At 29.3% G+C, this 13,962-nt stretch overlaps 2 protein-coding genes across 9 annotated transcripts in view; one reads left to right on the top strand and one right to left on the bottom strand.

Annotated features, from left to right (window-relative positions):
• LOC145963548 (uncharacterized) overlaps nucleotides 1-13,962 on the bottom strand; it is a 162,151-nt gene that overhangs the window by 128,244 nt on the left and 19,945 nt on the right. The window lies entirely within an intron of this gene.
• The window catches only part of LOC145963546 (neural cell adhesion molecule 2), a 130,216-nt gene that overhangs the window by 112,956 nt on the left and 3,298 nt on the right, over nucleotides 1-13,962 (top strand). The window contains 1 exon segment of the mRNA XM_083085614.1: nucleotides 13,639-13,791. Within this exon segment, the coding sequence (XP_082941740.1) occupies nucleotides 13,639-13,791 (153 nt within the window).

The following is a 13,962-nucleotide window of genomic DNA, read 5'->3' as shown; positions in this document are numbered from 1 at the left end:
GTGTCCGCATATACAATCGCGAAACTGCAATCTACCCGTACATTCGTAGACGATTGGTAACGTTTAACGCCATGGGCATCTTTCCTGCGAATAACATGGTAGGTGTAAACTGCTTTATGTGCGATCGCACTTTATTGCGTGTCCCATGACATCGAGATGACTATCGCTTTTACAATAGAATTTCATCCCTTTCCTGTCTGTCTTATCCCCGCGGCAATTTCAGAAATTATTCCATAGGCGCGTTTGACAAAATATCATGCGATGTATAAAAGAATCGTTACGCGATGTCGAAGGCTGAGTTTAGTAAAGCATAAAATAATGGAAAAATGTGCTGTGACTTTCTAGCTAAAAAAGTCGAGAGGAAAAATATCTTCTTACGCAAACTGGCAATAGCTCCATAATTATTACTTGTCAAATTTTTTTTCTATTTTTATCAAGTTATTTTAATCAAATCAAATAAATAAAAAATAAAATTTTTTATAATGCAGTAGAATAAACAAACGAATTCCTCCTTTATAAAAAAACAAATAAAACTTTTCCACAAAATAAGATATAGTAATATAGTTTAGATATTTAACTGACTCACATAATTAAAATTGAAATTATAGTATATTTATTATTAAAATATGTTATTCCAGTTCTTATAAAATTCTTAATAATATAATAACTTTTGATAATCATTGAATAAAAATGCTAACTTTTATTAAAATTAGGATGCTACATATTGGCCCAATTTTACTAAACATTCTGTACATCTTAAATGTTTATAAATAATCATTACGTAAGTCATTGATTTTAATTTTAATGTATTTAAAAAATATAATTCATATGATATTTTAAATAATGATTATTATATTAGTAAAATAAAAATGTTATAAAAGAGATTTTAAAACTGCAAGAACAAATATATTAAATTCTTTATACAATATGTATATTAATTAAATAAATACTAAATATGTATTAAATTCCTTGCATAACTCTAATTAAATAAATGGAAGAATATCTTATTAAATAAATAATAAAATAAATAATATAAAATTATATTATATTTTCTTTTGTATTCTTCTTGCAAATATTTATAATTATAATAATAAGATATCTTAGCATCATAATTTGCAATATAATTTTATCATAATGCGTGTAAACTTATATTTATATGCACATATACAATGAATTTATAAGTGGTTGTTGAGCTAAATGAATGAGCCATTGTGATGTTGAGTTTTAATAGCTCTCTAGGCGCCGGTATGATGTAATGTCGAAGAATAGGATCTCTTGAGTAATAATTCTCGCAATTTCGTAATTATTCCTGAAGCCTATTGTATTCCGGTGCACGGGTCTAACTGAAGCCTAACCGAGTTAAACGGCAAATATAAGCGTGCACGCACTCGCGCTCGGGGTAGAAATTATAGGGTGAAATGCGCACTTTACAACGAGCATTTATCCTAAAGAGCCCTTCGCGATTTTACATGCAAATTACGTAATATAAGCGGGAATGAATTTTAAATTATTAATCGTATTTCTTCCGTTTGTATCGAGCATTATTGTTTGATGAATAAATAATAAAATAGATTAAATTCTCTCTTTAATAAGAAAAGTTACCGATCCATGAGAAAGCTATATATATTTCATTCAAAGCTTAGATATATAAAAAATAAATATTAATTATATCTTGTACGAGCTAAATAAGAAAATAATATTATCTTAATATGATCTTAATATTAAAAATTAGATACGTTAGATTATTAATATATATGAGTTCTACTTATTACGTTGTTAAAACAAGCTCCTGAAATGGATAATTAAGTAATAAGAAAGAGTATAAATTTTGCGCAAAGAATTAATATTGCAAGTGCTCGTATATTAATACGATGTCAGTCATTTAACAACCTCTGACGTTTCACGAAACCATTTCGAATTTTTGCAACGAGTTATTACGGCAAGCGTACTTGTTAGCACAGCACTTCCGATATCGCATTTATTGCAACCGTTATTACCAAAATATCTCGATCGTAAATTAGATATCCGAAAAATAACACTTTTTACTTCTTATCGCGATATTGCTATTAATACGTCGGCCAATGTTAACGGTTGATATTTCCTCACGGTGCTGCACGCGAGATGAAACCCCGCTCGAAACGCTACTCGCATCCAGTAAATTTCCCGGTGAAATTTACCGTGCAACGTGTACCGGAAAATGTCGCGGGCTGCTGGCGCGTTTTGTGGCAAAAATATTTGCCACACGGCTTTTTCAATGTTTTCAGTGACGACGCGTGTGTCGGTGTGATATCGGCACATACATACGAGTGTGACGCACATGCGTTACGTGCACATATGCATCGCGCGTACACAGATGCATATACATCCTATTCCATGACGATGGAGAGCGTTCTCTTACTCTGCCGACTTTATCTCTCCATTGTTTTTCACACGAATAAACGCAAACGTTCTCATTTATTGCTGTTGTCATGTCAAGATAGTAAAAGTCTCTTAAACTACTATGCAATTTCCCGGAAGTAACTATGCGATTGAACAGCGTAGGTTTTTCGATGTTGTAAGCAATTACAGATCTGTTTATTTGTCGAAATTTGTCGATTTAATTTGAAATGTAAATATCATAACATTATTTTATTCTAATTCAATTGTTTTATGTAAAATAATCTAAAAATAATTTACATGTTATAAATAAATGTATGAGAATTTTTATAGCAATATATATTAAATAAGATGTAGGCAAAACATTTATACAAAAACAAAAACTGAAAACATCAAAGTCGTTAAACAAATATTATATGCAATCGTATGCAATACATACGCATTATATGCAATACAATAATCATATTAATAATTATATTATTATTATTATTTCATCACGCTTTATTTATGCATTAAAATTGCTCCTGGAAATAGGATGTCCTAATTTTATCGCTCAGATTCATATTATGGAATTGTAATTAATTTGTAATTACAATTTAGGTCAGCTAATATCGATGAACGTTCATGTAAAATACTTTTTTATAGTTGCAAGCAAAACCTCCATATATGCAAGTATATTTGCAACAACAACTTGATTGCACAACTATATATTTTCTTTCATGCTGGTTCCATCAAACTCTTATAAAGATATTATATAAATGATTAAACTCTCTCATTATACTTCGTGAAATATAAACTGTCTACGCAGAGAATTTATCTTCCACAAAATTTATCTACTTATTGAAAATTCGACACTCTCGCTAATTAGAGATGCTTTGTTAAGCTTTAATACTTATTAGCATGCGATGTACAAATACATTTTTCATCAAAACAACGGCATTTACATGAAAAACGTGAGCAAATAAAACGAGATAATTATATTTTGTGATATTAACCGAAAATTCTTTAAATAAGCAATATCGTGGAATTACGGAAATTTCGTTCCAGAATTCATAATAGCATACATTTTAACAAGCTGCATTTTAACAAGTGAGAAATAACCGGATATAACAGACAATCACGAATGAATTTTTTTGCTTATATGTTCACAGTCGACGTAATTTACATTCGGTATTTCATAATCATGAGATTATCAGCTATCAGTAAAATTATATCCAAACTCGTAATGAATATGATAAATTTACATAATCCAACAAATGGAGACTCAATACAAGGAAGGCTATAATTAATAGATTTCAGAAAAAAAACTGCTTTCCCAGAATTAATGTCATTTATTTAAGAAAAGTTCGGAAAAAATAATTTTTATGTTTTTCTTATCTCATAAATAAGACTAAATAACTTGCAGCTTTTCATAATTAAATTAGCTCTGATTTTTTTTAGGGAAAACATTTTTCTTTTCAAAATTATAAAAGCTACAGCTCCTTTTGTGTCATCGCAAGTGTGCAAATTGCGAAAAACTATGTAAATCTTCCATTAGCACGTAGCAGTCGAAAAAAAAAAATGGCTCACAGAAGGTCGCATTCGCTATTCCGTAGCAAACTTAGTATTGCGTTCCAGAGACGATTTGCCACGCCAGCCAGAAAATTGGAGAAGTTTCCGCGCATTCCGTTGGGATTTCCGTACGGATTTTAGGACGCGCGTGTGTCGATTTCCGAAATATTCATATATCGGTGCCGACTGCCGCGAAATTTATACGCGACACATCGGCCGAATATAACATCCCATGAATTTCTCGTATGCACTCGCGCGTATCAGAAAGCCCGCGATCGAATGTACACGTGCGCGCCTAAAAGAGGAGCGCGATAAAAACGTTCGATCCGAGTTCAATTATGTAAGAAAAATAAATAGGAGTTTTACGAAACATTCTTCGGATTATTGATTCCCGTCCTTTTCCTTTCCATTTTAATCCGATCTGTCTACATACTTTTATGCTCTTTAAATCCCAAAAACTTTCTCTTTAAAAAGATATATAAATAATATGTTTAAATCCTCTTTCTTATCCTTTTATGCTAATTGAGAAACTAAGTGAAAAAATAAGCGAACTTTATATTCAAGTTTTTTTATAAACGTTCTGCTTCTCCAAGAATATGAAATTAGTATAAAGTTTACATATTTATTATGCATATGTATTTTTATCATGATCAATTTGTAACATTGAAGTAAATATTGGAGTTTTAACAAGTTTGAAGTTTAACAAAATAATAGCACAAACACACACACAAATTATTAACAATCAAAAATATATAAAATAACAATATTATAAAAGATATATCACTACACTTGATATCACTGCAAATAAGTCATTGATTTGAATATTGCGTGGATATTTAAATTTTATATAAAGTATAAAATGTTTTGTAAATTATTTTCTAAATTGTTTTCTATAAAAAAATTTATATATATATGGAATTGATTTTATTTTTCAAAAAATATGTGTATATCTCTTCAAAAATAAATTATCTCTTCTACAAAATTCACCGTCCTTTACACACTGTAACATAAACGCGGCGGCGCCTCATCTGTCAAATCGAAAGAGCAGATAATGAGCCGACAGGTCGAAACAACAGTGTCGGACACCATTCGAAACATCGGCTAATTTGGGACAACGAATCAAGTGCGCGTTGAATCTGCGGTAACAAGACAAACGAGCATGCACGGCGTGGTTCCGATCATCGAATGAATGTCAGACTAGCCATGCCTATTGCCGAAACTCAATCCAGACGGACTGCGAGATGAAGCGATTCAGTTTCCCATGTAACGCGCCATTTACTTCTAAACAGACAAATTAAACGTGTCCATCGCATCGCGTCGTGTTGGTCAAACGCAAACCGCTCATTGATAAATTAGAATGTGATATGCAAGGCTTCTCTCAAAATGGATTAATTTTAGAGTTATATTTCTTTATCAATTTAATTTTCTTAAAATTACGTAAAAAGAATTAAAAATTCATTCAATAAAATATCGAAATACAACAGAATAGTTCTCGATTATCCGAGGAATTTTCATTTAGCTCTGTGTTGTAAATACATATTAATCGAGTGAATTTCAAAAATTATTACAAGAATAATTTTAATAAAAAAATAACATATAATAACATAAAAATATAATTAAAACACAAAAGAGAGATGCAGAACAAGAAATACAATAACAAACTAAGAATAAATATTTCTAACGATTCTAAAATATCTTTAATTAAATGACTGAAAAAAAAAATATCGACTAAATACAAGTTATCTTTCAGTTTTTATCACCATCCTATTATTGTCGAAAGACACAAATTACTGTTAATGCAAATTAATTCCTCTGTCGCGCAATTATTTCGATTGGCGTCGATTCCGTCAAGAATACTCGACACTTGGACCGAATGATTCTCTGTGGTTCGACTAGAGCTTTGAGAAGTACACTCGAATGTAAACCACTGGAATAACAGCCATAAACCAGCGGCGTGACACACCGTGAGCCGATAATGTACGGCTTGCGGTGTTCACGTTGCTATTAATTCGCTGTTAATGACGCTCAAATGCGAGAAGCTAGGTGGAGTACGCGATCGAGTCGCGTTCCGCGCAAGTTTCCCGATAAATATTACTCTTACGAGATTGAATGATTTCATTCCGAGGTTCCCATAGTGAGCAAAAAACGAGAGAAACGCGACGCAGCAAAGATCGCGTATTCAGAATTACAAGAATAATCAGGGGCGACGTAGAGGCAAGACAAAAAAAAAAGAGGATATTTTACGGTAATTGTAATTAATAAGGATCATTATAATTTTAATTGTGCTATTTGTTGTCGGATATTTCGAATTTTGAGACAGCGTTAGGAATATAATTCGCGAAAAAATATTTATCTATACTTTACATAAATAAAATATATAATTAAAAATTGTGCTAAATTTGGAAAATGCTTATAAATTATATTTTGTTCTTTCTAGAAAGAAAAATATTTTAAATATATTATACAGCTCTCTTTTACAATGTTTTAATAAAATAGGAATTTAATATAATATGTACTGTTTTTCTTCGAGTTTTTAAGGAAGTAGAATATTCGCAAATGGATGACACTTATGACACTTTACGCAATACTATATACACAATAATCATAATATCATGATTTCGTTCCTACATTTTTCAACTAAAACAATGCTTTCATACAATCCTAAAAACAAAGTCAAAAATAGAGAGATCAAAGAGCACAAAACACACATCTCGTTTAGATCTTCGAAGTTTATCCGGTCTAGAGAACACTCTCGTAAGATAACAGAATGAATAAAATAGGGAGAAAAGTGGCCTCGGGACCTGAAGTTGGACCAGACGACGGTCGAGGACCAATAAATTTCTTGCGATTGGAAACCGTTCTTTCGAGGGGACATTAATTAAATGGCGCGATGTTATCGTAGCGGCGCGTTCACACGTGCGAAGAAAAGCCATGATTAATGGATCACGCTTGTGTGAAAGAAGGATTATTTTCTTTCCAGTCCGACGCTGCACTAAAGATTTTGTGAATAGGCGTCACTTCTTTCCTACTGTTTCTTCAGTTGCAACAGTTACTGAGATTTCTGTTTCAGTTCGAAGAATCAAAAGTAAAGAGAGAAATTTATGAACAAAATATAATGATAATAAAATAATCCCCCAGCAGAAGATATTTTAAAGAATATTAGATATTATAATATCGATAATTTTTATGATCGAAAATTATTTACATAAATTTGTTTTCATTTTATATTACGTGTATTATACCTGCGATATATCGAAAGAATCACTTTTATATAATCTAAAAACCTGAAAATCTATAACATTGCAGCTTAAACATATTAAGATATTTAAATTTAAATGTCAAAATACGAGACTTTCTTGAGTAGCATTTAGAGAGGAACAACTTAACATCCACGATTTCGAACATTAATAGCGTGACTGCATTCAAACGGGTCACATGAATAAATCATAGGATATTTATACCTCCTATTAACACGGTCCTATTTAGTCCATGTTACGATTAATCGTGCGGAAAGTTGCGTAATAACTCTACTGCTTTTATCTCGTTACCATTTCATTAATATTAATGCCATAGAAATTCAATAATAGAAAAAAAGGTCGTCGATCTCGAAGCGTATATTAATTATATAGTTTAGGTTCTTTCCATTAATACAAATATATAAATTTTTAAAATTAACAATTAATTTATAATCATTTTATTGAGAAAGCAAGTAAATTTATAATATGCTTCTCGGCGAGCTCACCAAAATTTTGAATAAAATTTGACAGATTATATTAAAAGTAAAATTTCCATCGTTCTTTTAACAAACGGTAAATATGAGAGTAACATGCATGGAACTTTATAATCGCACTCTCCCTAGTCGAATACTAAAACATCCGGTTCTTGTTACGACATACGTTTTGCACGATTATGTAACTACGCTGGAAATTTATAGCCACTAAAACGCCTCACTGCTAGCACAATCGCCTTTCGTTATACCGCGAGTCCCTTTAATTAAACGAACGACATTCACGCAGCCTTTTGCAATGTATTATAGAGATGTGAAATCGTATGAAGCTCTTCTTCATTCATAAATCATTAACTTATCATGGCAAATCATATGATCATATGTTGTCACTAAAATTACTTGACATATATAATGGAGTATGGTAATGATCAATTTACAGCCAGCTTAATATAGCTTTTAAAAATCAATTTAAATTATTTATGTATCAATATGAATACTTATGTATTTATACATATGTTCGTATTATGTTAAATAAATATTAAGAAAAAAGATAAGTAAAATTGGTAAATAGTTAAATAATTAAAATAATTAAAAGGTTTATTAATACAAGAATAAAATTTTTATTCAAATGTTAATAAAATATTATATGAATTGTTTAATGAGCACATTTAATAAATTAGATAATAAAATGTTTATCAAATTTGTGTAGATGCTATACTTTTTACAATAATTAAAGTTTTGCTTCGCATTAAATAACTTTACAGTTATAAATACATATAAATTTTAAATATAAATCAGAATATTATTAAAAACTTGTCTATGAAATCAGTTGAAAAATAAGATTTTGTTTTATTATGTACTTAACTATTTTTTAATTCACAAGACTTCTTTTGTTCTTCTTTACTTTATCTTCTTTCGTTTATAAAATAAAAATGATTTATATCTTAATGTAATTTAAAAGTAATATTAACTTTTATTACTGTTGAATAATCTTTCAATATAAAATATAATTAAAGCGTTTATTATCGAAACTCTACATTTTATCTTAGAAAGTATTTTAGAAAGTATGCGCACCTTCTGTCGAAAAACAAGTAAAAAGTTGAAGAAAATTAAAATTACATTATATAAAATATCGAACTACTAGGAAAATATAAATGAACAGAGAAAGAGAGAAAGAAAAAGTACTTTCTTCTGACGAAAATTTTAACAATTTCACATATGTCTGTAGAAATGAATAGGAGGGTTAATTACGTGAGGCATCTCTCCTAACGCGACCCTTCACACGAGAACATAGTGTTACAGACCATATTGTTTATTACTGACATCATTAACCCTTGACACTTAATGTAATGCGATGAAGTAGTTCATACCAGCACACGCATACCAGCTGACAAACGGACTTGAGCACGTTGGGCAGCAGGTGTCGTTAAGCGAGAATATGTAACTTGATCAGTAATTGCACTGCACAATGTGTGACCGCTCATATTATTATATATCACTGATCATAAATTGCAAATTATTACGATATATATATATATAAAGAATAAAAAGTTAAGTAGAAGGATTTAAATGGAAATATTTAATGACTAAACCTTCTTTTAATAATAATAATTAAATAATAATTAAGATATGAAAAATATATTTTCTTTAATTATTCCTTTTTTTAACAATAAATTAATTTTTAATAATAAAAATTAAATTATGAAAAATAGTAACTTTTCAATCATAATTTCGAAAATGATAAGTTTGGAAAATCAACTTCATGGATGCGGCAAAATATAACCAACCATTACTATTTTGATCGAAATTTTATTAAATAAATTTTTCTTTAATAAGATTTTTGAGCTAAATGAAAATTTTAATGTCAAAAATTAAGAAATTACGAATAAATAATATAACATTCAAGATCTTTATTTAATACCAGTAATCAACTTCTTGATCACTTCTTGAAAACAACCGATCAGTTGAAAGAAACCGCAAATATTTCGCTACGGTTTGTATATTCATTAAGCGTACTGTCGTCAAAAGATATAAAAACAATTGAAAAAGCTCTCAAAGGATTAATTACAACTTTTGTCGGACAGTTCGACGGACGATATCGAAAAGTGATCGGTCGATATCGGCACACTAAGAAAATAGCTCGAGAAAGTAGTGCAGTCGATCTTTTATTCATGTCGCATTGACTGGAACCTCGGACGACTCTTTCTGTCTTTCTGCGCCAAACTGCATCCGGATGTAACGCGTCCGCAACGAACGTGTCATTTTGCACAGTAACACGTGCGTTACGACGCGCGTGACATGCGGATGATCGAAATCATTTACGATGCTCGGTTGCGCATGCCTCGAGAATGCATCGTAGAACACATTCGATCGTAAGGAGAAAGATATTATATATTAAAAATTTGATAATATAAGTCATAAAATCAGAAAATTTCGAAAAATAACGCGTTAAAAATAATTATTTATTATTCGTTACTAAAAAAAATATATTGAAATTACTCCTTCAAATTTAAACAAACTTAAAACGAATATTAAAAATAAATTTTATAACATCGTTATAGTTATTGGAAAAAATAATTGTTACGATAATGTCTTTACAAAAAAAGCAACGTATAACTTCTTAGTCTTATGTGTACTAACAGATATATGTATTTTGGGGATGTAATTTCAATACATTGATATAACATCAATATATAACAATATATTTTTAGACAACATTATTATGTATAAAGCATGAAAAAAGTGAATATGTAAAGCCGATAAACAATATGAATGGGAGAAGAGAAGATAACGAGCTTCGTCGGCTATTACGCTCGCATTCGAACTCGAAATATAATTAATTTTACAGCCTGTCCGTTTGTACGTATTTAGTACTATGTATTTATTGTTTTATCTGTCGATATGTGTAACGCATATCTATTTACAAAATATTTTTTTTAGCGCATTGTTAATTTGAATTACAGTTAAAGGCAAGTTATTTTTAATTATGTACATACACATATATACGGAATATATATCTACATACATTCATACGTAAAACGAATTTTATTTCGGATATAACACAACTTCTTAATTTAAATTAAATTATATGTTTTAATATAAATTGTATTATACAATGTAAGATAGATTTTTACCCCGTATTAATAGTTAAGTATTTTAGAGAGAGAGAGAGAGAAAGAGAGAGAGAGAATATAATTTTGCTTCCATTTTAAAGGTAAATCGTTATCGAAAATCGTATCTTTGATATTCTTTTGTAGATAAAATATTTACAAATATTCCACATTCGTATCAATCACAATCATATTTGGTAATCTTATATTCCAACTCGGTTCTATAAATATTTAATTCGGTTCTTAATGAGTTTTATGTAAAGCAGAAGAAAATCAATAACGCTAACAGAAGTGCTATAATAAATGCTAACGGAAGTACTAAGTTCATATGTCAAAAATCTATTAAAAATTCAATTGTCGATAAAATTAGCGAAAAGACGAAAGAAAAAAAATGAAAAGAAAAGAATAGAATGTACAAGATGAAAGGGATAGATTGAGGTGATAAATTGCAACGACATCCAAGCCATTGCATATTTGTACGATTTTTAATGAAAGACTGTAACTAAAGGATGGAGAAAGAGTTGAGATTCTTCAAAATTTTATAATTTTGGTTCTATGCGATGCGACGCATCGATGACATGAACGCACCATCGTCGCCGCTATTCATTATTCGCGAATTATTTATTCTATGCTCGTCAATATTGAATCTACTTCTATAATTGAAATATCCTGCTGGTAAGTGGTTTTATTAACGTGCACGTCGCTCATACTCATCGAGAATCCGCTTAATTTCATTAGAATTGCCAGATTAAATCGATCGGGAATCGCTCATCTCCCAAAAGCGACATTAATTTCTAACATTTATATGTACTTGGGAGTCTTAGAATATGTTCGAGATCATAAGGTCACTTTACACACATGGAATATATTATAATAATATAAAAAAGGCAAATATATTCAAATAATTTACAAAATAATGGCAAAAAACTTGTTAAAAATATTGGTTGAAAATAAAATTAATATATATTCTTAAAAGAATATATATTAATATATCAAATAGATATTTTATTAATAAACTATATTTGTTCTTTATGTTAGCAAAAGAAACAAATGGTTTTCTTTTATAGATTCTATATTGTAAATCCACATTATCATATATATATATATATATATATATATATATATATATATATAATATATATATATATTATAATATATATATATATATATATATATATATATATTATAAAAATATTTAGAAATATTTGCTCTCTTGTTATTTATCATTAATTTTAAAAATTTAAAGCTATTTTCATCTATCTTCTACCTTCTACTATCACAATCGCAGCATCAATTAACGTCAATAATATGTCTCGAATTCAGTCGTTATCATTTGATAAACAAGTATGATATCCAATTATATTATGACATATTTTCGAAAAATTGTTGGTTCTCGTCAATTCCTTAATATCAGTCAAAACTTTGGCCATGATTTTCTGGATTTTTGCATGAAATACAAATATTAAACATAATAAGGCTCATTACCATGCAAAGTCGTTCGCATAGTAATGAGTGAGTATTTTCCGCGTTGATATAAGATGTAAAAAAAGTAGGCGAAGATGGAGATTGTGCGAGAAGCAAGATAGGCGTGGAAATGTCTATATTTAGACATATTTTCATCTTTAAAAGAAAAAATTAAATCACAGATCTTACTTCGTGACTCGCTTTCAAGCAAACGATATATTTGTTGTAACATTTAAAAAATATATCAATATTTTGCACTTAATTTAAATATGTTTTATACTGCAATTAAATAAAAAAGTCTTGTTTTATGTAGCAAAGAGAAGAAAAGTCTGATTTACGTACATTTATTTATAGAAAGGATTTTCTTTTCATTATAGAATTCAATTTTTTAAATTTACAGCTGACTTCTTTCTAGTGACAATGAATATAAGAAGACCGTAATACAAAGACAGCGTAGTCATACATACAAAAGAGTATTCTCTTATATAAACTATAATACGATACTTTGTACCGTAAGAAAAGTATCTAACGATTCAGATATTGAATGAAATATCTATAGTAAATATACATTCGAAGAAGCGAAACTTTTCGCTCGATCGACGGACGATTGAGAATGTCTTCAGATTCCGTGCGGAAGATCTATTTCTATCTTGGTGACATTTTCCATAAATAACCGCCGATGTCTATCTTTGAAGTCAGCCGAGCGAAACCTACGCAATATATATTTCTAGCAAAATATCGCGCCGGATATTTTAGAAGATCTGTCAAATAGATACTTCTGTTTCCATTACTTGCGAGGTTGAAAATTTAATCGAGTACCAGCAAAATAATACAGATTGAGTCGTTTCTCTTCATCAAAATGATTGCTTCGCCGCGATTCAAATAAATAATGCAAAATGATTTTTAGGACGGTTCCAGCATATTTGGAATATAATTTACAGTTTGTAGCAACTATATAACAGAATTATGTAATAAACATTCAATGGAAAATGCGAAGTATTATATTTCAAAAATAATAATCGATTGATTTTACTAAATTTATAGGGCGCCCCAGATTTTAGTAAATAATCTGAGGCGCCTTGTATATAAACTGCAAATACGTATAATATATAGAATATGTACTATATTAGAATAAATAGCAGAGGACATGCATACATACATACATACATAGAAAAGAAACATATGTTAGAGACCGCACATAGCATATATATTAAATATTCTTGTGAGATCAAATTACAATTTATATTCATCTTGTTATTTGTTATATTTTTTCATGCATTTAAGAAAATTTATTTCAGCATAATGGATATGAATTGAACATAAATGATAAACAACTTGCTTATATATCAATAATTCTCATGCTTCCTAAACTACTACTTACAATAACAAGTTATAAAATTTATGTTTTAGGTGACATGGATCAGGTGAAAAGACAGACAATTACTTACAGTAGGTCGAGACACTCACTCTATAGATACGCGTTTCGTTGTCTTAAACAGTCCTGATTGGAGTCTCTTAATCAAGAATGTCAAACAAGAAGATGCAGGCCTTTATGAGTGTCAAGTAATGCTCATTATTATTTACATTACATTGATTGTAAAACAGAAAAATATTTTCGATATTATACTAATATAAAGAATTTATAATTAATTTTAGATTATGTTTCCCTAAAATTAATTATAAATTTAATATAAATTTGAATTTTAAATTATAAATAAAATTTTAGTAGCTCTA

Source organism: Camponotus vicinus, unplaced genomic scaffold (assembly GCF_025532165.1).
Source record: "Camponotus vicinus isolate PSW18456_S1 unplaced genomic scaffold, iyCamVici1.0 SCAF_12, whole genome shotgun sequence".
NCBI classification, from domain to species: domain Eukaryota; kingdom Metazoa; phylum Arthropoda; class Insecta; order Hymenoptera; family Formicidae; genus Camponotus; species Camponotus vicinus.
The sequence above is the reverse complement of the archived record's forward strand: the minus strand, read 5'-3'. Positions and strand labels throughout refer to the sequence as shown.